The sequence below is a fragment of the Chrysemys picta genome, chromosome 1, assembly GCF_011386835.1.
Source record: "Chrysemys picta bellii isolate R12L10 chromosome 1, ASM1138683v2, whole genome shotgun sequence".
Lineage (NCBI taxonomy): Eukaryota > Metazoa > Chordata > Testudines > Emydidae > Chrysemys > Chrysemys picta.
This window is the reverse complement of record NC_088791.1, coordinates 134,931,526-134,958,694: the sequence shown is the minus strand read 5'-3', so window position 1 is coordinate 134,958,694 and position 27,169 is coordinate 134,931,526. Positions and strand designations below refer to the sequence as shown.

General features: G+C 42.5%; 1 protein-coding gene across 1 annotated transcript in view; it reads right to left on the bottom strand.

The window, feature by feature from the left end:
- Positions 1–27,169, bottom strand: part of DYRK4 (dual specificity tyrosine phosphorylation regulated kinase 4) — a 74,352-nt gene that overhangs the window by 10,681 nt on the left and 36,502 nt on the right. Inside the window, exons 4-14 of the mRNA XM_005307856.5 lie at positions 25,350–25,433; positions 23,416–23,562; positions 20,607–20,748; positions 16,744–16,907; positions 16,190–16,326; positions 13,775–13,915; positions 9,894–10,032; positions 9,074–9,155; positions 6,660–6,832; positions 5,222–5,282; positions 3,464–3,593 (exon numbers count right to left, since the gene is read on the bottom strand). Of these exons, the coding sequence (XP_005307913.4) occupies positions 3,464–3,593; positions 5,222–5,282; positions 6,660–6,832; positions 9,074–9,155; positions 9,894–10,032; positions 13,775–13,915; positions 16,190–16,326; positions 16,744–16,907; positions 20,607–20,748; positions 23,416–23,562; positions 25,350–25,433 (1,400 nt within the window). The remainder of the gene's footprint in view (positions 1–3,463; positions 3,594–5,221; positions 5,283–6,659; positions 6,833–9,073; positions 9,156–9,893; positions 10,033–13,774; positions 13,916–16,189; positions 16,327–16,743; positions 16,908–20,606; positions 20,749–23,415; positions 23,563–25,349; positions 25,434–27,169) is intronic.

The following is a 27,169-nucleotide window of genomic DNA, read 5'->3' as shown; positions in this document are numbered from 1 at the left end:
ACCTCAGATTAATTATGGACATCTGAGTCTAATTAAAGGCAGCCTGTGGCCTTTAAAAACCTTTTCCAGTGAGCAACAAAAGGGAAGAAGGATAAGAGGCAAGCTGCAGAAGGGCTGTGTGCAGTGAGGAAAAAAGGCTTTTCCTAGGTAAAGAGCTGCTTTTTCCTATAAGGGGAAATCTTGTGGTTATTTCTGGTTGGGGAGAGGGCCTTGGTTCCCAGCATAGGTGGGCCCACAGTGGTTTAGAGAGGGTGGCTGCTGATTGGTAGCCCAAATAAGAAGAGGCAGTACTCCACCTAGAGTTAGGAAATGTATTTTGTGTGTGTGTGTGTGTGTGTGGAAAGAAGCCCTCGGGGCAATCCTGTAAATATTGTAAATAAACCAACATGAAGTATTCAACCTCTAGAGTGGAACTGATTTACCCCAGGCCTCCTCAAAGCCAGAGGGAGAAACACTGAGCACTGATGTGATGAAAGAGGTGCATGTGTCTCATAAGATAATGAGATAATGCTTGTAGTACATCATGTGTTTGAAGTTTAGCTTCCCTTGGGGTTAAGTGAGACTTGGGAGGGAAAAAGACTGGCAGATGAATGAATTGGTTTGTATGGAACTCTGAAACAACTCTGGGCCAGAATTTGGGATGAGGCCTGAGAGTAACCCTGTCCTTATGAAACACAATGTAAGGGATTCACCATGAGGGCCTGCATCTCCCCTACCATTCAAGCTGAGGTAATGACTACTAAAAAGGCAGTCTTCATTGACACGTGGTATAGGGAACAGGTTGCTAAGGTCTCAAAAAGGGGTCCTATTAACCCTATTAATACTATACTGAGGTCCCAAGAGGGAGGAGGCTACTGAACTGTGAGGAAAACATGAGTTAGGCCCTTAAGGAATCTTGCCATTGCAGGGTGAGAAAAAAGTGTGGCTCTGGATAAGAGGATAATGTGCAGATTTCGCTGTTAGACAGACCCTTATGGAACTAAAAGAACGTCCAGATGGTTCCAGGGTTAGTAAGTTGTCAAGGGTGTTGTCCAGGGAGACAGCTGGTGCTGAGGTGCCCAAATAGAAAATCTCTTTCAATTAGCTTTATAAGTTATTGTGGTTGAGGCTTTTCTGCTTTGGAGCAGAATGTTCTGAGCTTCTGTTGAACAGCGTCTTTTGGTGGACATCAACCAACCAGCAACCAGGCTGTCAGGTGTAATGACATCTGACAGGGGAGGGAGGAGGGAGGAGCAGGAGACGAGTCTCTACTATGTCCCAGTGGAGAAGAAGAAAAGGAATACACCTCCTTAAGTGGGGGGTGGATTCCCCACTTTTGGGTGTGTTAGGGTGCTCCTGCATCCTCTGTACATGGGTAGGGGAAGTAGATGGCACAGATGTATCAACAGCTGAATGCTGTACTGTGATCTGGGTGACCAAAGGACTAGTTAGCACTGCTGATGTTGTACAAGCCAACAAGAGGGCTACTGATACCTGGCCCACAGACAGGGCACTCAGTGCCAAATAGGCCAAAGTAGCCATAAGGGACAGGACCAAAGGGCTGGGTGCCAATGTGCTGGATACAGAGCTTGCCGAGGAGCCCCTGACGGAGGAAGGATTTAGCCTGTACTGCAGGCACTCTTTTCATAGCTGGTACTAAGGTGGCAGAGACACCCATTGTAGGCTGCTATTCTGCTGCAGAACTAGAGACAAGACTAATACATGTCGACTTGTGTCTCAGTTCTGAGGGTCCCAGAGAGGGAGAGTTATGTTCCTTCCTACCCCTTTGTGAAGAAGTCAGCACGTGGACTGAAGCTGACTCCTGAGGTCTCTTATCAGGGGAGCCGTGTTAGTCCTTATCCACAAAAACAACAAGGAGACCGGTGGCACCTTAAAGACTAACAGATTTATTTGGGCACAAGCTTTCGTGGGTAAAACCCACTTCTTCAGATGCAACCACTGAAGAAGTGGTTTTTTACCCACAAAAGCTTATGCCCAAATAAATCTGTTAGTCTTTAAGGTGCCACTGGTCTCCTTGTTGTTTTTGAGGTCTCTTAGACATTTCTGCCCTGGAGCTTGAGATGAATCACAGTTCATTGGGGCACTAGCTGAGAGGGACTGAGCCTTAGTTACAACTTTCTCTGTATCTGACAAGGCTTTCATGGAGACCTCCAGATGAAATAGCTTTAGGCATGCGCGGTGCATCACTAGCCTTCTCAGTCCATTTGGAAAAAGAGCAGCAAGTGGAGCACTGGTCAAAGATATGCCTTTGCATTTGCCTAACCGAAAAAAAAGCACTTAACAATCTCAGGAGGGGCATGTCTTAAACCCCAGGGATTTAGCTTCCACCATAACAGTGGAAGTTCTGGTAGTGGGGGGAGAGAAGCATAGACTCAGTCTCAGATCTTACTATCTATGAAAAGTTTGTAAAAAGTTTCTTTAAAAGCCAAGGGGCAAAGTAAAAGTTAACTAACTACCTAACACTATGCTAACTAACCACTAACCAGAACAGAGTCACAGAGAAGCCAGAGGACACTGCAGGGGTTCCAACTCACTGTCACTGATGGTAAGAAGGAACTGAAGAATGGTTGGGTTGGGACTATTCCATCCTTTATGGGGTGGGAGAGGCACAAGGATTTCTAGTGTGCAGGCTTGTCCCCAACAGACAGTGCTGGCCAAAAGAGTCCAGTTTTGCAGACATAAAGCCCATGCCCAACAAGAGTGGGATCTATGTGGACAATTAGTCAAAGAAGAACCAAGTCTTTTACATCACGGCACATTCTCTGCTGGCCCCTTCCAGGGCACACCATAGACGTGGTAATCCAGAACCACAAATCAATGCCCAAAGTCACTCCCATTGCAGTGAATGGAAAGACTCCCATTTGCTGCAATGGGACTTGGATTGTTATAATCGTTGTTGAATACAGGACCGGCACATGCCTTTTCAAGGGGTGGCACTCTGACCTTTTTTTTTTTTTTGCTTGGGGTGGCAACCTGGAGCCGGCCTTGGTTGAATACAAAATTGAGTGTTGTTCTAGGGAGGTGTACAGTGTGATTCCGCTCTGACACCACCCATGTTACCTGCATGAAACTTTACCTTAAATCAGATTGATGTGGTTAATTACTGGGGCTTTTATAAGTGAAGAAGGATGCTTTTAGGGTTGTCACTGGATTCAGAAGCAGGAGATCTGGGTTTTATTTCTGGCTCTGCCACAGACTTCCTGTGTGACCTTGGGAAAATCACTTAAATCTCTGTGTGTGTCCGTTTCCCCTTCTGTAAGCTGTGCATAACACTTTTTTTTGTTGTGAGACTAAAGTTCATTAATGTTTGTGAGGCACTCAAATGCTACAAGGATGGGCCTATAAAATAAACATTGGTGAAAAAACTGAGATACAAAAATCTTTAAAGCCCTAAGAGAAATAAAGCAGGGACTTAAAGTCAAACAAGTCTGCAGAAAATAAAAAGAAGTAAAAAGTAACTTACATTAGGCAGCCTCTCAGAAAATCCAGGAAAGCAGCATCATGGGTTTTTAATACCATACTTAGATCTTTGGAGTCTGGGTGTCTTTTTTTCCCCCTGCTGTTTGTTATAGTTCTAGGAAAACCTCTGGAATCTTTAAAAACAAAATATGCTTTTAAGTCATGTAAATATTTTGCACAGTAACAGGTTAGCCGTAGTCACGATGTTGCCCTTCAGTAGTGTGAACTTTATAGAGTCCTACAAGGAGATTTAAATCCATAAGGAAAATGACTTGTACTTACATAACTTTCATCCAAAAGGACCCCAAAGTTCTTCACAAACTTACACCCAAGAAATACCTTTACCTACCACTGACCTGCATCTACTTCAGGGGAAACATGACAACTGTTTAACAACACAGAAATGCACTACACAGCTGCTTAGGACAGGAAGTGAAGAATGCCATGTCCCATTGAATCGTAGGTAGGTTGAACATAATTACCCAGTTGGTATTTAGCTAGAACACAATGAGCCCTTCTCAGGGCCCAGGCCTGTGAGGTGGCACTGAGAATTCTCTCTTTTTCAGGTGCTTGGCTGGTTGGTTCTTGCTCATATGCTCAGGGTTGAGCACAATAGGTCGGGATGGGAAGGAATTTTCTTGCAGGTCAGATTGGCAGGGACCCTGGGGGGTTTCTGCTTCCTCTGAAGCATGCAGGTACAGGTCACTTGCCAAAATTATCTCGGTATATGTCCCTTAATAATTTCCTTCTCATTGCAGGGATCTCGGTCCCTCCTAGTCTCTGCCTGTGGCACATAAGTCTATTCTCCTGAGGGCTGTAATTCTTTGGTCTCATTTTGGTTGTTTGGTTTAATGTGCAGGTGCTGGTGACCTGTGATACACAGGAGGCCATACTAGATGATCTGGTGGTCTCTTCTGGCCTTAAACTCTGACTCCTTATTTAGGGTAAAATCTTTATTGAAGTCAGTGGGAGAAAGGTGTGAATAAGAAGTCCTGAACAGGGTCTTATGGGAGGAATGAAATGAGTTTTCCCATGTTACATCCATCCCACCAGGACATGGCTTCATAGGCACCGACTTCCCTGCTTTCCCCTGGATGCTCGACCCCCCCCCTTACCCCCAGCACCCAACCCCACTCCCACTCCGCCCCTTCCATGAGGCCCTGCCCTGCCCCACCCCCATCCCAACCATTCCCCAAATTCCCCGCCCCAACTCCATTCCCTCCCTGCCCCTATCCCAATCCTTTCCCCAAATCCCCACCCCAGTCCCGCCTCTTCCCTGCCTCCTCTCCTGAGTGCGCCACATTCCCGTTCCTTCTCCCCCCCGCCCAACCTCCCAGAGCTTGTTGTTTTCTCATTGGTAAAACCATGAAAGGAGGCAACACCACTTAGGAAACAAATCTGTATTAAATGCACTTTACTAGAACTGATTATACTTTCATCCTGAAAAATATGCAGAGTAAACTGATAACACAGCGCAGCATTCAACTGGTATAATTTCAGATAGCTCTGCTAGAGGGATTACTCACACAGCGGGGCAAGCCATGTATAGGCGCCGACTCAGTGGGTGCTCCAGCCCTGGAGCACCCATGGGGAAAAACTAGTGGGTGCTCTGCATCCACTGGCAGCCAAGCTCCCCTCACCCTCACCCCTCCCCTAAGCACGCCGCGTCCCCACTCCTCTGCCTACCTCCCAGTGTTTCCCAGCCGCCCACCAAACAGCTGTGGAAGTGATACAATAAAGAAAGACAATCATAGGCGCTTACCAAAGAATGTTCGTCTTCTTGATGCAGTCTGAATAAAATCAGCTGGCGGAAGACCCAATATCTTCAAGACAGAAAATTATTATCAGGAGTTATTCACTATTTCTTCAACATCTCTAGCAGCCTTGGATAAAGATGGATGTGCTGTTCCTCCTATTTACATGTGGCAATTTACAATAAAATGTCTCCGAGGGGTAGCCGTGTTAGTCTGTATCTATAAAAACAACGAGGAGTCCGATGGCACCTTAAAGACTAACAGATTTATTTGGGCATAAGCTTTTGTGGGTAAAAAACCCACTTCTTCAGATGCATGGAGTGAAATGTTTACAACTCTCTCTAACCCACCCTCATTTTTAATGTGCCTCTCACTGTAATACAGTGTCTAAGTTCCATATACAGAACCAAGGGATCCATTATAATTGGTTGAAAATGGACTTCACACTCTCCATTTTAAGCTGTCTTCTCACAGGAGATAAATTTTGGTGGTTGTCGTCTTCCATAAACAATGCTGCCAGGCTAGCTTGCTCTGTTATTAATGGAGGTCTTACTTAAACAGATTTGTTTTCACAGATGGGCTCATTCTGATCTGACTAATAGCATCTACAACATCTACGGCCCTCTGTTGAGACAGCTCTTTCCCCAGCCCTGGAAGTTTCCCCCGGGGACTCTGAAGAACAGCACTCCTGTTGATCGACGTAGATGCTGTGGGAGACTGCAGAGAGGGACAGTACAGCAGCTTTGCACCTGCTAATTCAGGGCTTGCCCTGGGTTGGAAATCAGACACGGAGCTAGCACAGGATGCTGGGCAGCAAAGTGATATGCTCTCATTAGTCAGACTTGCCTAGGAGACTGATTGCAACACATTGTACCTGACATAACTTTTGCATCGTTTTCACAGTTGGCCCCAGGTACATTACATGGCAGTGCAAACAAAAACAACAAATGTATTAGGAAAAGGAGAAAAATTAAAATATTGCTTTGCTTCTCCCTTAGACTCAAACATACTTCTTTGATCAGAACCGCTCCCTACAATTCTGATCAGATTACAATGTGCTCCCCTTAAAGACAGAAACAGTGCAGTGACTGAACAAACCAACAATGTTCACCACAGGGAGCTGGTTTGCCACACAGAGGAGGCAGCAGCTTCACATTCTGCCTCTTCCTTCTCACTGGGCCCCCTGGCTGTGATAAGCTTCCCTCTCACAGCCAGCCCAGCTTCAAAAAATATTTGAGTCTCTTCATGTGTCATTCTGTTGCTGGGAGTGCAGTTTAGCAAACTGCAGCTAACCTGTCATTCGAAAACTCATGTCAATGAACCCCTGTGGAAGGAACAGTTCAAACAATTCATCAAATTACAAAAAGCTTTGTTTCTAAAACATGCATGTAAGGGATGGAGGAAACAACACCTTGATGTCATGACTAAAAAAATCCCAGAAGGTACCTCCATGATGCAGGCAAGTTGCTCTACTTCGTTCTCTCCGGGAAAAAGGGGATAGCCTGTGTAAAGTTCAGCCATGATGCATCCCAGGCTCCACATATCAATAGGAGTAGCATACGGGTGACCAAGAATCACTTCGGGGGAGCGATAAAATCGGCTCTGAACATACGTATACACTGCATTAGGAAAGAAAATGGGACACTAAGGAACATAGTGTTGTCAGGGCAGCAATTCACATTAGAGAACCATAGACCTTAGAAAAGACAAATACCTATTATTTCCCTGATAAGCCAGAGAGGGATTGTTCCTTAGTACATGTTTCTAATACTTCATCCAATTCCATTTTAAATTGCATGTGATGGGTCTTTCCCCACATCTTTTGGGAACTATTTCACAGAGCAATAGATCTTGCTCTTAGGAAATGTTTCCTGATTATTATTCAGCCAAATATCCTTAGTTCATTCCCTTACATGCAATTATACCCCTTGAACCAGCCCAAACAATTCTTCCCCCTCTATAGGCCCCAGTCCTGCAATGGGATTTTCCAGCACAAAGCACTCCACACCTTCAGAGACCTATTTGGCGAAATTCTGGCCTCACTGAAGTCAATGGCAAAACTCGCGTTGATTTCAATAGGGTCGGAATTTCATCCAGTGTCTTAATTGGGACTCTACACGTGCAGGGACCTGGGTCAGCTGGTCACATCCCAGGATTGGGACCATAGTGAGTAAACTAACCCCTTTTAATTGGTATTCAACCCAATCAAATATAATGATGGTACATTACCTCTGTCACTTTTCCCTCCTACATCAATTCCACTAGCCTGTTGGACCCTTTTATTTATTCGTTTGCTCTTTTAACTCCCTCTTGTTCAACAGCTTTCTGGGAGCAAGCTGCTCCACAACACAAGCAGTATTCTCGGGGCAGTTTCTCCAGAAGTGCATAGGAAGGGATGACACATGGCATGTTGCTTTGTATGCTTGGCCAATATCACACTGCTGGGGTTTTGTTGTTGTTGTGCCATATCCTACTACGAATGAATATCTAACTTTGTCTTCTTCTACCTGCCCTTAGGTATCTTTTAGTTACTGCTTCAAAGGCATATAAAAAAACCTCTTATTTAAGCTAACAGGAGATGAATCATGCTCCACATTTCTTCCACTGAATTTCTCTGTTTCAAATTATTCTTCTCCAGATACATTCCAGGGTGAATCTCTTATTATCTTGTACCCAAACATTGGAAAGCCTAAAATGATTAACCTCCCTTTCAAAAACAGATTGTATAAATCTAATTGATTTAAACCCAACATAAGAACATGGAACATAAGAATGGCCCTACTGAGTCAGACCAAAGGTCCATCTAGCCCAGTATCCTGTCTTCTGACAGTGGCCAATGCCAGGTGCTCCAGAGAGAATGAACAGAACCGGTAATCATCAAGTGATCCATCCCCTGTTGCTCATTCCCAGCTTCTGGCAAACAGACTAGGGACACCATCCCTGCCCACCCTGGCTAATAGCCACTGATGGACCATGAATTTATCTAAATCTTTTTTGAACCCTGTTATGATCTTAGCCTTCACAACATCCTCTGGCAAGGAGTTCCACAGGTTGACTGTGCGTTGTGTGAAATCTAGAGCACGGTGCTTGGCTGAATTCGTATATATTGTCTGAGTGGAGAAACATGTTTAATGGGAGAAAGAGAAGAACATAGAACATGCTTTGTTTTTTCCATGCTTAGTGAAAATGTTGTAGATGTCTCCCATTTAACGAGTGCTACAGCCTTCCTCACATTTATTTCACTCTTGAATGACGTGTTTATTCTTAGTGTTGTGAGTTCTTTGTCATCAATTCAACTATAAGACACATTTTATGTTTAATTTCCTGTTTCTTGGTTTTGTTTGGTTTATTCGCTGTACATTCTGTTTAAACCTTATCAAGAAAAAATATTTTTAAAATCTCTTTAAAATGGCTGTATAATCTCCAGTGCCCCGGGATGTTTTCATTCTACCGCAACTCAGGGAAAGGATACTTTTGGTTAAAAAATGCATGAATTGTAACTTAACTAACTAATAAAAAAGGATCTCGGTCTGATCCTGTCAACCCCCACTGAAGAGAGTAAGTTTTATTTAAGTTCCTGGGGCTATTCACTTGGATCCATTTCAACTCCCTACACCTGCTAAGAGCAATTTCTATATCATCATCAATCATCATCATTAAAGGTGGTAGATCAGTCTTAGCAGTGTGGGGGAAAGTGCTGGTAGGTGACACAAGGAGAACCTCATTGGCTTACTAGTTCAATAGATGCAAATGATGGGCATGTGTCAATGTATTAGCTCAATGCAAAAACATTTTTTCCAGTTTTTAAAAATTAAGAAATCTAATTAAGAAAATTACATCAACTTGACTTTTCTGCAAACCTCTTTGGTGTTCATAGCAGCTTGATCCAAAGTCAATAACTTTAACTGAATTTTGACCTTTGTGGCATAGCAATATGTTCTCCTAAAGAGGAAAAATAAAAAGGGGGAAAGACAATAACACCCCAGTAGGTTAGTGAACTCTTTGGTAAAAGTAATGTATAATATGATGAGGTTATGCTTAACTCTGTAATAGTTATATAAATCACTTTATCTTGCCTGTTCATACACTTTACTGATACTGGAGGGCAATCATGCCCAATTATTTGAAATAAAACAAAACTCCAAATGAAAGTTATGAGAGAGACAGAATAAGAGGAGGAAATAGGGACCCTCTTGGGGCCAGGGCCCCTGTGCTTCTAGGGTCTACAGTTCTGGGGAAACCCCACCATTTCAAGGCTTCCAGCTTCTCTGCCATGAAGCTGGGAGTCCCAAAGTCCCAGAAACCCCCTCTCTAACTGGGGCTTGGCTCCTGGATCCACAACAGGAGCCTGGAAGTCCTGAGAACCCTGGCTCAAGCCAAGGCTCTCAGGGTTTTCAGGGTCCCTGCTGCAGAGCTGGGATCCTGGACCAGCCACCCTGAGTACAAACCTACCCAGACTCTGTGAGTATGTACTCGGCACTGCTACACTACTATTTTTAGCGAGCTGGCATGTGTATGGGAACTACTTGAACTGGGAATAACACGCCTTAGAGGAATCATAGGTTCTACCTATCACTGTTGAGTTTTAAAGATCCTTTCAGAGGTTCTCTATCCATGAAAGATAAGATGCACCTTACAAGAACTCTACCAACTGGCTTATAATGAGATGACAGTACTCACAGGTTTCAAGTCACAGTGGATAATTTTTTCCCGGTAGAGCATTTGTAAACATCTCAGCACACACTGAGTGAATCGTCGAATCAAAGACAAACTAAAACCTTGGAACTTGTTCTTTTTGATCAGCTGATACAAATTTATTCTGTGGGATGAGAGACAGAGAGACCAGGGCACTTTGGGTTTATGGTGTGAATAGTTTAAAGCACATTAGAAAGCCTCTTGTTTTTTTCCTATATGAGAGAAAGGAATCACCCAGAATAAAACAATATGTATGTTTTCCTTCTTAGGAATGTTATATTGCATATAATCCTCCAGATCTAATGGATAAGTAATGTCAATGGGACACATTAATTTATTGAACCAGGTGTCACAAATCCATTGCTTTTCACCATGAAGAATAGCATTCTCATTGGGGGAATAAGAGATAGAAAGGTTTGGTCCAGCTCCCATTCTTTTTAATTGACCTTTGACTTGGCACCTTCCATAAATTCCTTTGTATCTTAGTACCTGTGGTCAGACGCTCAAGGGAAATTATCCTTGATAAAACACCTGTATAGATTCTATTGCTCTTACACTGTCCTCATCACTGTAGTATGAGCACCTTTCAATAGTGCATTAAGTGACATGACTAACTTCTGTCATGTGTGGTTTGATGGGAATGGGAAGGGCAAAATAAGTAAACAAACATAAGACCGAAAAAGAGACTTCCCTTACTAGCTGTTTCCTTCAACCTTCCTCAGCAAGGCAAGGTCCCCACCAGGCAATGCCATGACCAGAACGAAGGTGGGAAGTGCAATGGTACTGCTGCAGTAGGGCTGATAATAAGAATTAGGATGATGCTGTTCACTAGAGCACTGAAAAGCTCAGCAATGTCAATGTACATCGGGTCATGCGGGTAAACCTTTCTCCCATTTCACTTTGCACAGGTTTGTACTTGTGTGAGTTTCACTTTGAGTTATGGGTTCATAAAACTCAAAGCAGCTCTTACCTCAAAATGCCATGGTTTGCTTTTGGGACAAAACACCAAATTCTCCATTTCCTTCTGAAATCACAAATTGCTCCAGTGTTGCTGGAAGCTCAACTCAAGGTTTACTCAAAACATTGCCCATGAACTTGGGCCAGCTTTCAGGTTTGCAATGAAATTTGTTTTACCTGGTTGCAGTTTTGCACTGTCTTCATTTCTAGATATCTACAATGATGGCCCCCATTATCATAGTATCTGAGCACCTCACAATCTCAAATTTATCCCCATAACACCACCAAGGGAAGTGCTATTATCTCCATTTTACAAATGGGAATTCAGGTACTGAGAGGCAAAGTGACTTGCCCAAGGTCACAGAGGAACTCTGTAGCAGAGCAGGAAATTGAACCCAGATGTCCTAAGTCCCACTAGTGCACTAACCACTGGATTACCCCTCTTTTTTATAGAAGTGCCTTTCAGTGGAGGACCCCTAACTACTTTACCAATGATAAAGCAACACTCTTCTGAGGCAGGTAACCATGATTATAATTACTATGTCACAGTTTGGGAAACTGAGGCATAGGAGTAGGAGAAGGGCCTGGCAATGAACTAAAATGGCAACCTTGCTAGTAGGTGTCAAAGGTTTACTAACAGCATGTGAATTTTGTAGAACGTTGAGACACAATTTTCAGAATAACTGATAGATCTTGGGTTTAGATTCTTCCCTGTATGCCGGAAACATATTGATGTGGTGTGTGTGGAGGGGCTGTGTTGCCATTGGCTGAGTTAGGCAAATTTCTTCTTAGGGGCTGTGGGCCACAGTAGTAGCTCCATCACTCTTGGAGACGGTGGAGCATGCTTCCTGCTATGCATCTGACCAGCTGTGCTGGGGACACTGCTATTGCCCTGCCCTCACCCAGCTTGCTTTCAGACAGCTGGGACCTATACAGGCACTAGCAGGGAGATGATGCTATGCTCCCCAATGGAATTCTGACCAGTTACTGAGCCTAGGTGCAAGACTGTGTATGTAGGGGGAAGAAATTTTCACCTCCCTCTCTTGTACGCCCACACAAGGCATGGGCAGAGTCTGGCCATTAGAAAACAAAGTAGCTAGTACATGATGTTTTCATTCTGTGGGAAACAACATTCATCAACCCAGTTATTGTTTTACTAATAATTTAAATTACCATTGGACCGATAAGGCAAAAATATGCTTTTATGTTATGGACAGAGGTTCCAGGTCTCTTTTAAGGGGGGTGAACGTGCTGGATAGCCAGAAGCTGTTTTCCTCTCCGTTTCCCACAGTGACTTTCTGAGATCCCAGGCTTCTGCCTTTATTGGACCCAAGAGGCCTTTGATTGCATCCTGTTAATCAGCACACGTGTCAGAGTTCACATTGTCACAGGTATCCGTAGGAGCTGGGTGTGACACTGAGTTTAGGTCAGAGTCAGGGATTAAATCTTCTAATAATTTGCTGTCTCTTCAGGATGCAGAGCACCCTAGAATGAAGGGAAGAGAAGCCTGCCACGTCTGTACACAAGCGGGGGAGGGATTTTTTTAGAAAACAGAAAACAATGGCTTGAACTCCCATTTGACATTTGATTACAAGAAACGTGAAGAATAAAAATGTCCATGATTTCTCCAAACTTCCTCCTATAAAGTACATTCCCAAAACAATAACAATTGTTGTATTTTTAACGTCTGATGTACAGTATCTTTAAAAACAGCTGAAATAATGGAATAATCATTTTAAAACACACCTCACATTCCTGATATTGGTTATCATGTTTGTCAGACAATAGATACAATTATAAAGGTCAAGTTCACTTGCTGGTTCCTGTATTTTTCTATCAACTCCACCTGGTTACTATTGAGGGAATCATCTGTTTTTTTTTCAGCTCAGTATCCTGTGGGAGTCTGTCACGGCTTGTTTTCCTTTGCTAACAATTGCAACGCTGTGCACTATTTATATAACATTAGATTGAATATTAGGACAAACCTAAACTATATGTTCTTTATCAGGAGTTTTCAAGGGGAACAAAAGAGGGCAGATCAGCATAACAAACTCTAAAGTTCACCAACCCCTACATTCACTTTTTAAATTTTTTTTCCATTTCATTCCATCAGCTAAAGAAATGTAACATGCACAGAACAAAAATTATGCACCAGATTGTCCCTGGTTCTAATAAGGGTGCACATGGTGTGTGTGCATATGTGTGGTGGGGGAACTCTAATAAGGAGCCTTTTCCAATCTACCTGTGAGCACCAAGATCTAAGGTCAATCCCAGGCTCCGTGAGGAGAGATTGCTTCTTCTTTGCACCACTCAGGGATGCAAATTGCCCCCAAAAAGGCTGGGGAGGGGCCTCAGCACATCTTATTGGATGGTGCATCACGTATGCTCCCTCTATGCTTTGGGGAGGTAGGGGAAGGATTGTGCCTCTTGGGACAAGGAAATATCCCTCTCAGGGCTGTTGCTAAATATCACAATCTGGCCCTATAAGTAAACAGATCAGCTGTGTCCTTTCTACATTCTCAGGCCATTTTTCTCTACTTTGTTCCCCATCCTTTTTCAAGGGCTCTTGATATTGGGCAGGGAGGGGAAATGATGTGCAAATTAACACAGATGTCTGTAAACTAAACACTACATGGTGTGAACCAGAAAAAAACCAACCGACCAACTCAAAAATGGGGTTGCCAATTTTGGTTGGATGTCTTCTTGGAGATTTCATCATATGACATAATCTTTAATTAAAGATTAATCTTTAATTCCTGGAGACTCCAGGACAATCCTGGAGGCTTGGCAACCCTACTCAAAAACACTAAAAAGAAAGAAAATAACAGACAAGTTATCTTCATAACATGTATGGGTCTGCGATCCTATATAATTTGGCCATGATATATGTAGAAGAATATATGCCTTACCCTAGCAGTTCAAAAGAAATGCAGAAGTGATTGCGAAAGTAAAAGCATTCCTTCATATGGACAACATTGTGAGTATTGTCTTTGTCCTTCTTCCGAAGAGCATCGAGAATCTTCACTTCTACCAAAGCCTGATTGTGAAATCTACATGCATAGGACAAAGTCACATGATATGGCGAGGACCTGATTAAATTAATCTCATTGTAAATGGAATATTACAACCAACATGATCTTGCTACAGATACAAAACAAATAGCTCTCACTAAAGAATCAGTAGTGACCGGTAATTACCACGCAATGGAATCTGAGCTACAAGAGTTATTTCCTAGTCTAAGTAGAGAGAAATACTGTGTGGTAATTATTGGCAAATGCTGACTCCATAATGCTAACCACTATCTATTCTGGTTATTTTGAACCTGGCTGGCAAAATAATTGAATGAAAAAATGTTTCAAACAATACATGTTTGAGCATCTAGGGTTTAATCCTGGCCCCAGTGAAGTCAATGGGAGTCTTTCCATTTACTTTAACAGAGCCAAGATTTCACCCCAAGAGTAGCAAGGTCTTCAGTTTTCTACAGTATCTGTACAAGAGGCTCACTGAAGCAAGAAGAAAGCATGCAATGAAAGGGCCTAATTAATCTCCTGCTTAAGATAATTGCACAACTCCCATTGACTCCAATGCTGCTGGATCAGGCCCAAAGAATTTTAGTAGTAAAATTTCTCTGGGCCTGATCCAACAGCACTGCTTAGTAGAACAAGCCTGGCCATTAGTAAGAGGGGAAGAAAGATTGTAGGACTATACTGTAAAATTTCCTATGCCAGAGCCAGCTATTGGTCCTCCTAATGCTGTATGCCGTCTCCAGCAATAGGTCATTGCTGGATGCTTCATAGGACGGTGATGTCCCCCACCCTATTTTCTAACTATGCAACATTATATCATGTTGGAAGAGGGGGGAATTTCTCAGCCTCTGAAGATGCTCTGCTTTGCCCTCATATAGGCATGGATATTCCCTGTACATTTTATACATTTCTGTATCAACAGCTAAACCTTTTAAAATCACGCTACACTGTTTGCCTGGATGATTTCCTGTGCCTCTTATTTCACCAAACTGACTCTATGCTGGGAAAATAAAGTGCTCCCTTTTTGTCAGTTTTAAACTTGCTACCTTTTGATTGTGCTCTCTTGTTCTTATGCTACGAGGAGGAATGAATAAAAGCACCATCCTGGTTTTCTGCCTATAATTCCTTTTATTAAATTTTCCTCCTCTTCTTCTTTTCTTCTTTTTCTTCTCCTTTCCAAAGTAAATAGTCCTAAAAATTTTAATCTCTTTTACAAATAAGCCTGCCATTCCTATGCTTTTTACCATCTTCTTTGCACTTCTGGATTTTTCCAGAGTAAAAGGGCTAATCTACACTACAAAGGCTTTGCCAATACAGCTATACCAGTATAGCTATCCTGGCAGAGCCCCCAAGTGGAACTCAGCTTATACCGGCAAAAGGAGTTATTTTGTTGGTATAGTTAAACTTCCTACCCAGATGACATAAACTACACTGGCCAAAGGACTCTTTTGCTGGTAGAGCTAAATCTACATTGGGGCGGGGGAGGGTTTGCCAGCATTGCCATGTCGGTCAGGGATGTGTTTCTTTAACACCGTTGACTGACATAGCTATGCCGCCAAAACTTTGTAGCGTAATCCTGGTTTAAGGGTTTGTGTACCGGGGGGGAAAAAGTCTAGAATAGTTAATGCGGAACAGCTATCCTGCACTAGTTCCTTGTGTGGACACTCTTCTTCCACACTAAAAGCGCCGATGTGTGGTTTAGGTTAATCTACTTCGAAGTAGATTAAGATAAACTGCAAAAAGGCATTCTTAGTGCAGAATAAGAATGTTCACATGGGGAGGTGGTGCGGAATAGCTATTGTGCTTTAAATTCACAACCTAACCCTTTCACACTAACTTCCCCATATAAACAAGCCCTAAGCATTGGATAACTCTATAACAAAGCTATTTGGAAGCCCAATATTGGAATAAAATGCAGTTTTGCAAGTCAGGATAGAAGTGAATTGGCAGAGTTATGAAGTGGGGGGAATATAACTGGAATTGTGGGGGATGCAGTCGGTCAGAAATGAGGTGCATTGGCCTAGCTACATGCAGGGAGCTTGCACCACTCTTGCCCACATCATGCCTGATTCTGCCAAGACATAGCATCCTTCCAATTTTATTGTCAACAAACACATGCACAATTTTTAAAAGTATTTATAAAAATGGAATAAGCAAGCATCCTTTTTCTTATATCATATACAGATCATTACTTGTAAATTATCCCTAATAAAAGCAGGGGATGATTATTCTCATGAATAGAAAAGTAACAGCCTATCAAACACTTCTTTAACCTCTTGAAGTCGTGCCATGCTATACCTTTTCTTGTTCCTTATTATTTTCACTGCCACTAGTTCATTGGTTTTATGATCCAAACATTTTGCTACTTGTCCAAACGACCCTTTCCCAATGACCTCTAGCACTTCGTAGCGGTATGCGATATGGTCATGTAGGACCTGTAGTAAACAAGGAAACAAAAGGAAGGTTCTGGTGCCGGCACAAATTCAAGATTCATGTTCTAGAGTGGTGTTTATGTCTGTGAATTCACTGCTCATGAAAGGTGCTGGACTGGCAAAACCTGAAGTCTTATGCCCACAGGACAAGTTGAGAGAGGCCACAGAAGTGCACTAGCAGAAGTGGCACAAGCCCTCAACTAATGCACCTTGTGTCAAGGGAAGGTGGGTCTCCATTCAGAGCTTCTCTTTTGAGATTCAAACAGGTTGTCAATAGTGATGGGTTTGCAATATGGGCATTTAACTGCTAGCAAGTCATCTTAGACCTTCATTTATCTCATATAGACCAGCTAGCAGTGGACAAATAGTCACTGCAAATATTGTTGCTCAGAATACCAGTAGCATGATTTTCCTTCTTACCTTTATGTAAGTGCCATGTTCGTCATCATAACAATTATTATTCTGTGTTTCAGGTAACCCTTCAATCTTTTTAGCTTCCAGCCCAAGAAACCACAGCTCTGCATAGTTGAGAATTTCTTCTTGCTCATAAACTGTTAACTGGTTTCTAAAATATTTCAAGGCTTCTAAATTGAAAAAAAAAATCAACAGTGAAAATGTGGAATACCTTGATCACGCAATTCAATTGTGATTCTTACAGTATAAGTTTACTTTAAATGTAAAGTGATTGTTTTTATTCTTCCCTATCAACTGTGTTCTTTTCCTGACTCTGTCTTGCTGTGTGACCCTTTGCAAATCATTTATTCTCTTAGAACCAGACTTCTAAAGACATTTAGGTGCCTGGTAGAATTGTCAAAAGAAACTACGTGCCTAACTCTCAAAGGGAGTTAGGAGCCTAGATGCTTTTGAAAATCCCAGTAGGTGCTTATCTGATTCTTTAGGCACCTAAATATCTCCTTTAAAAATTGGGCCCTTAATGCTTTGGTTTGCTTACCTGTAAAATGGCTTTATGTACTTCCCAGGAGTGAGGTTCAGCTAAGTAAAGTTTGCAAAGTACTTGTTGCTCCTTGGAAATATGATGTTAAGTGCAAACTGCTAGATGTATTAATTAGAAAGAAGTTGTGCACAAGTTGAGGAAACAAGTCAGCCCTATCCTCTGTATTTCTAAGCAAATTTCTTGATTACGCACTAGAGCCCCCATTCTCATGTCACATTGTGAGATCACTGACGACATTTGCAGCTGAAGGATTAGTCTGCCTGGCCTGGAGCATGCTGAGGTACTGTGCTCCACAGAAGGGCTCTATGGATTTAGCCCAGGTGCTCTGGGAAGTATCTAGGAGACCTGCTAATGCTTCTTCTTGGGTGGCCAAGGGAGGAAGAGAGCCGCAGCTGCCACTGCTGCCAGCCTGATCTTCCTCTTTGGCCTTAACTACTTAATCTGCACCCACAGTTAAGTAGGTAGTTTGGTTAGTGTGATTGGTTCCCATTTTTGAACTGTGGGTACATTCAGTGTCTGAAATGCACCTGTGGGTGGAAAATGTGGGTGGCCAATGTGTGTCCACAGAGTGGCTGGTCTTTGGAAGTTTGTCTTCATTTGCACACTACTTATTTTATCTGTTGGGCTTTGATTTTTTGGTTTTAACTCATAAATACCAATAAAACACCCCCAATACAAATAAGTAAATAAATAATATCATGTAATATAAATGAAATTGATGTTTATCCAATAAACCCTGGAAAAACACCAGAAATGGTTACTTGTATCTAAGGGCTTGTCTATACAGAGCAGTAATGCGGACTACGGGGGGGTGATTTTTGAAGTGCACAAATGTGTTGGGCACTAATTAGTCGGTGTAGATCCTGCTGGTACACACTAAAAGTTCCCTAGGACACTTTAACGAAGTACCGTTAGAAACAGTGCTCTGTTAAAGTGCATTAGGGAGCATTACAAAGATATTACTTATTGCAATATATACTACTGTAATGAGTAATGTAAATAATATACATTACTCATTACAGAATATAGAAAAAGAAAGTCCCAAAAGCCATCTACATAAAACTCAAAAATTGGTAACAATAACTCCCTTCTCCTAAACAAAATGAATAAACCCTGAAAACCAGAAGCCCAGCGATCTGTTTTGTTGTAAAGAAGGTACTGTAATGCTGCTTTGTGTTATGCTTTTAGCTTCTTTATTAAGGGTGGAAATTTCAAATCCACTCAGCACTGGCCTAACTCTACTCCCATGGAGATCAATGGTGTAACTTACACTGACTTCAGAGTGAGCAGAGCTAGGCCAAAGCTGAGCATTTTTGAAGATCCCAGCCTGAATTTCTAAAAAAAGCATCTTTCAGAGTTGTCCCTAGGCATATTTACAATAGCACATTAACTAAAGTCAGATGCTTTCACCTCCTAAAAATAGCTAAATGCATAGTCCAACAGTCTTCCATCCCTCAGGCAAAGGCCTCAGAAAACAAATGGATTTAGCCCTTATAATGGTTAAACCTAGCATCAGTCCTCTAGTGCTACAGAGGATCTCTGTTGAACTGTCAAACCAATGAGCTGTTTTAACTGTCTTAATTTTGCCTCCATATTGGTCTGAAGCCAGCTTTATTAGTTTAAGAGTAACAGCCGTGTTAGTCTGTATCCGCAAAAAGAAGAACAGGAGTACTTGTGGCACCTTAGAGACTAACAAATTTATTAGAGCATAAGCTTTCGTGGACTACAGCCCACTTCTTCGGATGCATATGTTCCATTCTATATGCATCCGAAGAAGTGGGCTGTAGTCCACGAAAGCTTATGCTCTAATAAATTTGTTAGTCTCTAAGGTGCCACAAGTACTCCTGTTCTTCTTTATTAGTTTAAGTAAAATTCTCAGCAATTGAAGAGCCTGGAATTGTTCCTGTCACCCGAGTGTCACGCTGTGTCCTTGTGTCAAGTCAATTTTTTTTTAAAAAGTTTACTTCAGCAAGTCCAAACTTAGGGAAAGCAGAAGGTTAAAGACTATAGCTTACCTACCCATTTCATTCAAAATCACTGGTACAAGTGCCTTTGAATAAAAGGGAATACGGGTTGATATTTTTCTGTTGATAACTGCACATGGAATTTTACTGTAAGGAGGGTGAGATTCTCCTTGAAAGAACAGGGCAATTTCAGTTCCAATGTCTTGTTTGTTTATGTTGTGCCATATATGACAGGCTTCCTGAACCTGAGGAAATCAGACTGTCAGAGCTGAGATCTGCCATTCTGATCAGAAGGGAGAATTTACTGTTAGTCATCATATACTGGACAGTCGTTGCTTATGACTATCTGTTTGTATATTTTAATGGATCCATCACCAGGCTATAATTATTGTCTAGTAGTATCTAGGCACTGTTTATATAACAGAGGTTCAGCAGTGAGTTCAATTCAACGTGGGGATGTATTTGCTCTACCATGCCCTTATTTTTATTTAGTCACTGATGATTGATTTCCAGAATAATATTGTCCTTCTGCTACTCTCTTGTTAGGGGAAATATTTTTGTAAAGAGCTGAAACTAGCAGCTACAGCCAAGTGAATTTTTTGGGGGGGGCGGGGGGTTAAATAGTTTATTTGCCAAAACATGTATTTGTCACTCAAATGGAATTATTCACAGATTGGGGTAGAAGTCAGAGAATAATTTTAGCCAGATAAAAATGTAAAAATGTGTTTTTTGAAAAAGTTGAAACTGTTTGTTTCAACATTTTCAAAATGAAACATTTTGACTTTTAATTTCAAATTGACATTTCACTTAGAAATCTGTTAAAAATAATCATAAAGGGTAACAAATACCGGAAAAAATTATGAGACCATGGGCACATACTCAGGGAGGCTAGACCGTCCTGCAGCTCATACTGCCAATTCTATTTTTAGCGTGCTGGGTCAATGAGAGCAATGCAAGTAAGTATGTCTTCTGAATGGGTGGGAATCACATCCCCAGCTCCAAGTGTAGAGAGACCCTTAGTGACTTGCCTTCACACAACAAGGTCACACATCCTGGACAAGCCCTTGTCATGGTTTCTTTGCAGGGACTGGACTAGATGACGTGTTGAGGTCCCTTCCAGTCCTATGATTCTATGATTGATTCTATGATCCTCGTCACTTATATATTTGCACTAGTCTATTTGTTCCACATTTTGTTTAATATCAACAGTTAAATTATATTTAAAACTCCTCTAATGCATCCCTTCCTCCATCCCCTCCCCAAGAAAGACATTTCAGTGAACTCTAACAGCAATTCACCTTCTTAGTGAGTGCTGTTTGTTACATCTTTCTCTCTAGCATGCATTGTTTCTGCTCATATTGTACCTGGAGCTGTCAGAGGCAACTTGAGACTGGTGTTGGTTCCTTCTATTTCCGGCCTATTGGGCTGGACTCTAGTAGCGCCTTCAGGCAGGTTTTCTGCAAGGTTAAATCGGGAAAAATGTGGCTGGCCTCGACATCTGTTTTCCTGCCAAACAACAAAGATTTTCATTTTGCTTTCTTGTATTTTCACTCGTTTTCAGCTCATCCCTATCATTACAGAAAAACTGCTGCCTGTAGCCCACTCAGAAGTAAGCTCTGGAGGCTTTGGACTTTATTAGGGATTTTAAAGTTTAAAGTCAACTTGTGGAACTCTTTGCCAGAGAATCTTGTGAAGGCCAAGACTATAACAGGGTTCAAAAGAGAGCTAAATACATTCATGGAGGTTAGGTCCACCAATGGCTATTAGCCAGGACAGGCAGGGATGGTGTCCCTAACCTCTGTTTACCAGAAGCTGGGAATGGGCGACAGGGCATGGATCACTTGATGTCTTCCTGTTCTGTTCATTCCCTCTGAGGCACCTGGCATTGGCCACTGTCAGAAGACAGGATACTGGGTAAGATGGACCTTTGGTTTGACCCAGTATGGCCGTTCTTATATTCTAAAGTTAATTTAGGGCTGAAAAAAGGCCTGGAAGCCTTGGAGACTATAATCCTCCATTTATCCACAGAACAGGTACAGCATGGGCAACAACAGTGGAAACTTCCCTTACAATGTGCCTTCATTCTGACTTGGAGAGAGACACCTTTAAGGGAAAAGGGGAAATTCAGTTTCCATGTCTATTCAATACTCGGGGCTCAATTATCAGCTGGTGTGAACTGTCATAGCTCCATTGACTTCAATTAAGCTATGACAATTTACACAAGTTGAGGATCTGGCCCAGGTCTTTCTGCTGAGGAGGTTGACAAGATGATCTAAGAGATGTTTTCCATTTCTGACTTCTGTGATTCCAGGAGTGAAAGTGCGCCTCTTTACTTCTAAGCTTGAGCAAACGGGTTTAGAAAAAAACAAAACAAAAGAACACTGGCTCAAACCTCCATCCTAAGAGGGGCCCTGATTTACCAAAGCATTTACACATGATTTGTATATTGGAAGTTTTACACTCCTGTGGAATTTCTAAGCCTTGCTTTAGGAAGGAGTCTAGCCTCTGTGTATCTTCTTATAACAATGGCTTTTAAGTGTTTTCTTAAAACACAAGACAATCTCCCCAAACCCTTAGATTAGTAAATTAACCTGTTCACAGAAGATGCTAGGGAAGAGACGGAAAATTCTTAGAGTTGAAACTTAAGAACTGACTGCAATGGACTTGAGCATGTGTCTGTGCGGGAATGTTTGGCTGCATCAGGCTGCGAAATTTAACATTTTTGATAGTTCGAATCATTTCAGGTAAGCAGCCTCTCTACCCCATTCTGTATGCTGTTGTGAGCCCTAGAGCTCCACTCAACCCTTACGCAAACATTTCTAAACAGGTTATACAACCCATGGCAGGGTCTCAGTAAACCTCTACCTAACAAGCTGCTGTTTATAAAGCATGCATTCTCCAGGCATTCCATGGCATCTCAGGCAAAATGCATTCTGGGGTTATTCTGATCCAGAAACATAGGAGCCAACTTCCTCTCTACCCGGGGGGGTGCTCGACCCCCCCCCTCTGCCCCAGGCCCTGCCCCCGCTCCACACCTTCCCCCAAGTCCCCACCCCCATCCCACCACTTCCTATCCTCACTCCGCCCCTGGCCTCACCCCCACTTCACCCCTTCCCCCCAAACCACCCCTCATCCCGCCTCTTCCCACCCCGCCTTGCCTCTTCCCCACTTCTTTCCTCCCCTTCCCCTGAGCATGCCCCGTCCCCGCTCCTCCCCTTCCCTCCCAGCGCCTCCTGCACACTGCAGAACAGCTGGGAGGGAGGGGGAGAAGTTGATAATTGGGGCTGCTGGCGGTAGGGAGGAGCTGGGGGGAGGGGAGGAGCTGGCTGCCAGTGGTGCTAAGTACCCACTAATTTTTTTCTGTACATAGGTGCTGACTCCCTGGGTGCTCCTATGTCCAGAAATACTTCTAGCCCATAAGATCTGAAGATAGATCAGAACAGGGCCCAGTAGAACCTGCCAAATCTGCTGAGACTCCACCACCACAGATTTGTTACAGTAACATCGAAGATAGGAAGGAAAAAGGATCAACATGGTAGAGATAAAGAATGTGAGTCACCTCTTTAGATCAGAGATCTGATTTATTGAAGAAAAAAAGACAGGAATTTAGAGAGCAGGGATCAGAGAAGGACAGAGCAGTTGGGAAGAATGAGGAAGAGAGAAGGAACTGGTTGGATTTTTAAATGCCAACATTGAAGATGACTTCAAAAGGTAGAAGTAACTTTGGATAATCATCAAAACTTATGGGGATATCCCAAATTAGCTGCCACATCTTTTAGGTATTCACCCATCACTATTTTTTTTTAAATTGAAGCTGTGCTAGTGAAAATAGAAACTGAAAAAAAAATCTTCAGTAAATTATATCTATCTACATATATACAAACATCCAGACAGGTCACTAATCAGATTTGCTAAAATTCCACTAGGTCCATTAGAAACAAATTGGTTAACATGAAACAAAAGTGTCTAACAATCAGATAGACAAGGTGAGTGAGATAATATCTTCAGGGCCTGAAAGAGCTCTGTGTGGCTCAAAAGCTGGTCTCTCTCTCTCTCTCTCTCCAACAGAAATTGGTCAAATAAAAGATATTGCCTCCCCCACCTTGTCTCTCTAATATCCTGGGACAGACATGGCTACAACTACACTCCATATAAAAATGTCCTTTAATTCACCTGAAGCAATAGGTGCACATTCTGCAGGTTCTTTGCTATGTGAGGAAGGCTGCTGTCTTGTGGATGAGGTCTGGCGGCATTTACAATGAAATTGTGCTTCGTTTGGCCTTCCAGATGAGGGAGTGAACTAACACTGCTATTGAATTTCTGAAGTCAAATAAATAAAAATTACATGGCAAGCTGGTAAAGATTTTTTTAACAAAACAGCTTAGTTTGAAGGAGTGACCTCTACAACTTTTCTATGTTTTTAAAATTGATTTGCCAAAAACGTATAAACAATGTACATGAACACAATTATTAATAGATGAACAGATACATTAAAACAGCAGCACTAGTTTCCACTATAAATTCATGGCATGAGTTTCCTTAGAACTACCTAATTTTAGTTTCTCGTAACTTTTTTTTAAATTTCACCTTCTGAGTTGAAATTTTGCAGTATATTTTCCAGCCGAAATGTTATATTTTTTTCTGGAAAATGTGAGCAAAATTCAGTCAGCAATTTCTGAGTTAAGTGTGGAAAAAAAATCCTGGCTCTAACCACCAGACTATAGAGTCATTTTCATGCTTCTGCTCACTCTCGCTCTCCATCCTTCCTCCCGCCCACTCCCCCAATGACATCAGAATGGCTGTATAGCCTGGTGGTTAGAGCACTCATCTGGGAGGCGGGAGGATCCAATCTCCCCACTCTAATGACTCTCTCATTATTTATCCAGAGTGCAATACCTTCAAAAGGAGAGACTGAGGGAGCCCCACATCCGACTATCCCAGTGACTAGAGCATTAATCTAAGATGTGGCAGATTCCTGTTCAGATCCCTTCTCCTCCTCCAAGTGGAGGGGAAACTTGAACCTGGGTCTTCCACATCCCAGGTGAGTACCTAAATCACTGGGCTAAAAGCTATGAGGGAGGTTGAGATCCCTCCTCCCCAGTTTTGTGTGAACTCACCTGAGGGGCCCGATCCAGTAGGCAGTCTCTGAGAATGCCTACAGGATTGGACTCCATACGTGACTTACGCAGCCGAATGCCTATCTTCCCCTGCTTTGTGAACTGCTGATGTTTAGGCGGGGGATAGGTGTCTTGAAACCTAGAAAGAGGCAACAGTGCAAATGCCCAGAGGCCAAAATATAGGCACTGAGTGAGTTTAGGCGCCTACAGGGTTCCATGAAAGTTGTGTATCGCACTGGGACTTAGGTGCCTAAAAAGGGACTTAGGTGCCTAACGCCTTTTGTGCGTCCAGGCCTAGGTCCTTTTGTTATTTGCAAAACACTGCTGCATCACAAGTGCTTTAAACTCAGTTATTGATGTGTGTGGTAATAACTTTTGTGACTGGTGGGAGCTACCATATTGGGTAACCTTCCTCTTGTAGACAGATTTGAATGCAAAAATAGGTTCTGATCCTGAAAGAGATTGCCTGTGTGCTATCATTAGCAGGATCAGGACCATAGATTATGTGTTGAAAGTTTTATACTCCTGTAGAATGTCAAAGCTCTGAAGAAGGAGAGAGTCTGGTTCCTATGGTGCTTATAACGACAAGGGGTTTTTCCTGTATTTTCTTAAAAAACCCAAACCAAGCTCCTGAGATGAATAAGTTGTTCCTTTCACAGGAAATACAATGGAAGGGACTGGAAATTCTTAGAATTGAAACTCATAGAGTTTCCCATGAGAACATACGGGGTGGGGGGAAGATGTTTGTCCCCCAGTGTGCAGCAGACATAGTTCAAAATACTACTGAATGACTAGTGGAACCACAGACTGCTCTCAGGTGCTAGACACAAAATTCCACAGCTGCAGAGTGAGGGAAGGTGGGGAAGAAAAGAACTATTTGTCTCGCCCCCCATTGTAGGAAACCATCTATTTAGGTTTATTATATGTGAGGTGCTCTCCTGGAAAACAAGCAGCAGGGCATTCTTTAACATTGATGGAAGATTCACGTACCTGACGGAAGACTTTGCTAGATCCCAGATGATTGCTCTCTTGAGCCGTCAGTTGAGACTGAGAAAATGAATCTACTTGGGAAGACTGAAAAAGATGGTTTGAAATTTTGTTCAATAAAGTGATTCTGAAAGGTTACATTACAATGTTTTTAGTGTCATCAGCACTATTAGCACTAAATTGCTTACAATAATTTAATCTATGGTAAAAATGTAATGACGACATGTACTGCTCCATTTATTCAGACGTATAAAATACCATCCATTAGTCGTTCAGAAAATAGCACAGCTATTTAGATTACCAGTCACTACATTTTGAAAAAAAGCAGCCTGCAAGGTGCTAAGCAGCTAATCGTTTTTCATATTCCGATGGGACTTTTAGCTGTATCAAAATAAGATTAAATACTTTTGTTGTAAACATCTGTTTAACACCAGATTTAAAAGTGTAGGTCATGAGGCCAGATTCTGGTCTCAGTTACACTGATGTAAAGCAGGAATCATTCTTTTGACATCAGTGGAGTTTCTGGTGTAAATGAAACAAGATTCTAGCCCGTCCCCTCCCTGTGGCAGAATGCCTTCCAGCACTGGAAATGCAGCGACAACATGCCTGTTACTGGATTCCGCTGTGGGGTGCAGCTTATTTCTCCTTGAGTGGTTGATATATGGGGGAGGGGCAACCAAATAATTGTTCTTATACCATCTCCTTTTGTCTGCTCTCTCTTTAAAACTTTCTCCTTCCTTTCACGTCACCATATTTAATGGCAAGTTGATCCTATTTGATGGAAGTGGAACGGGGGGGTCTAAATATATGTTAATAGGCTGAACCTCCAATAACCACTTGTGCTCAGCTGCACAAAGGCACTTTCTTAATGCGCTATTTTTCATTCGTCTGACCAACAAATGGGTACAATCTTCCCTAATGCTCCACACTAAATACTCGGAGAGCTGCAAACCAGGTGAAATTCAGCAAAAAGCCCAAGTAAATGGCCTTTGTGTGATGGAGCGACATAGGGCCGGGGAGGAATGGAATTCACTCAACAATCCAGATGGGCTGGAATAGGGACTGGGATCCATGCAGCCCTCGCCCCGCCCCCCAACAAAGGATTTTTTCCCCACTGGATTTGCACAACAGCAGACTTATCAGCCTTATAACCCTGTTGTTGCATCGGCTCACTCTTCTTGCTGGGATCAAAGTCTAGTTTTCCCACACGATCACACAACACAGCTGTTCACCCAGCAGGAGACGAGCACAGCAAGTCTTCTGCCGCAGGAGGCTTTCCAGAGCTTCTATGTTACTGCGTGAACTTCTCCCATAAAAAAACAATGTTACAGCATGGAGAGAATGGCCACGTATCCTACAGCAACTGTAGTTCTTCAAAATGTCGTAGTCAATGTGGATCCGACTGTAGGGTGCAGGTGTACCTTGTGTGTGAGATTGGATTCTTTTGAATAGCAGTGTCTGTCAGGGCTATACATGCACCATGTGCCTCCGTGTGCTCCCATACAAGGGCATAAAGGGTGGATCAGCCATGACCCTCTCTCATTTCTTTCATAATTCAAAGCTCATGTTGTTGCGGACGTTGAAGAGCAGGGTTGGAGAGCAGGTAGTGGGGCCCACACAGAGTACAACATCTCAAAGAAGCACAGTTACTGTAGCGTATGTAACCATTCTTTCTTCTTCCACACTGTGACTAGTAAGCAATATCCCCTCTGGAAGCTGGGAATGAGGACTGCCAGCTGTGTTAGTCAAATAATGATTGAAGTATTGCTCACTGGAATTTGGCATCAGGCCCAGCCGCCATATCAAGGGCATAATGCTTGACA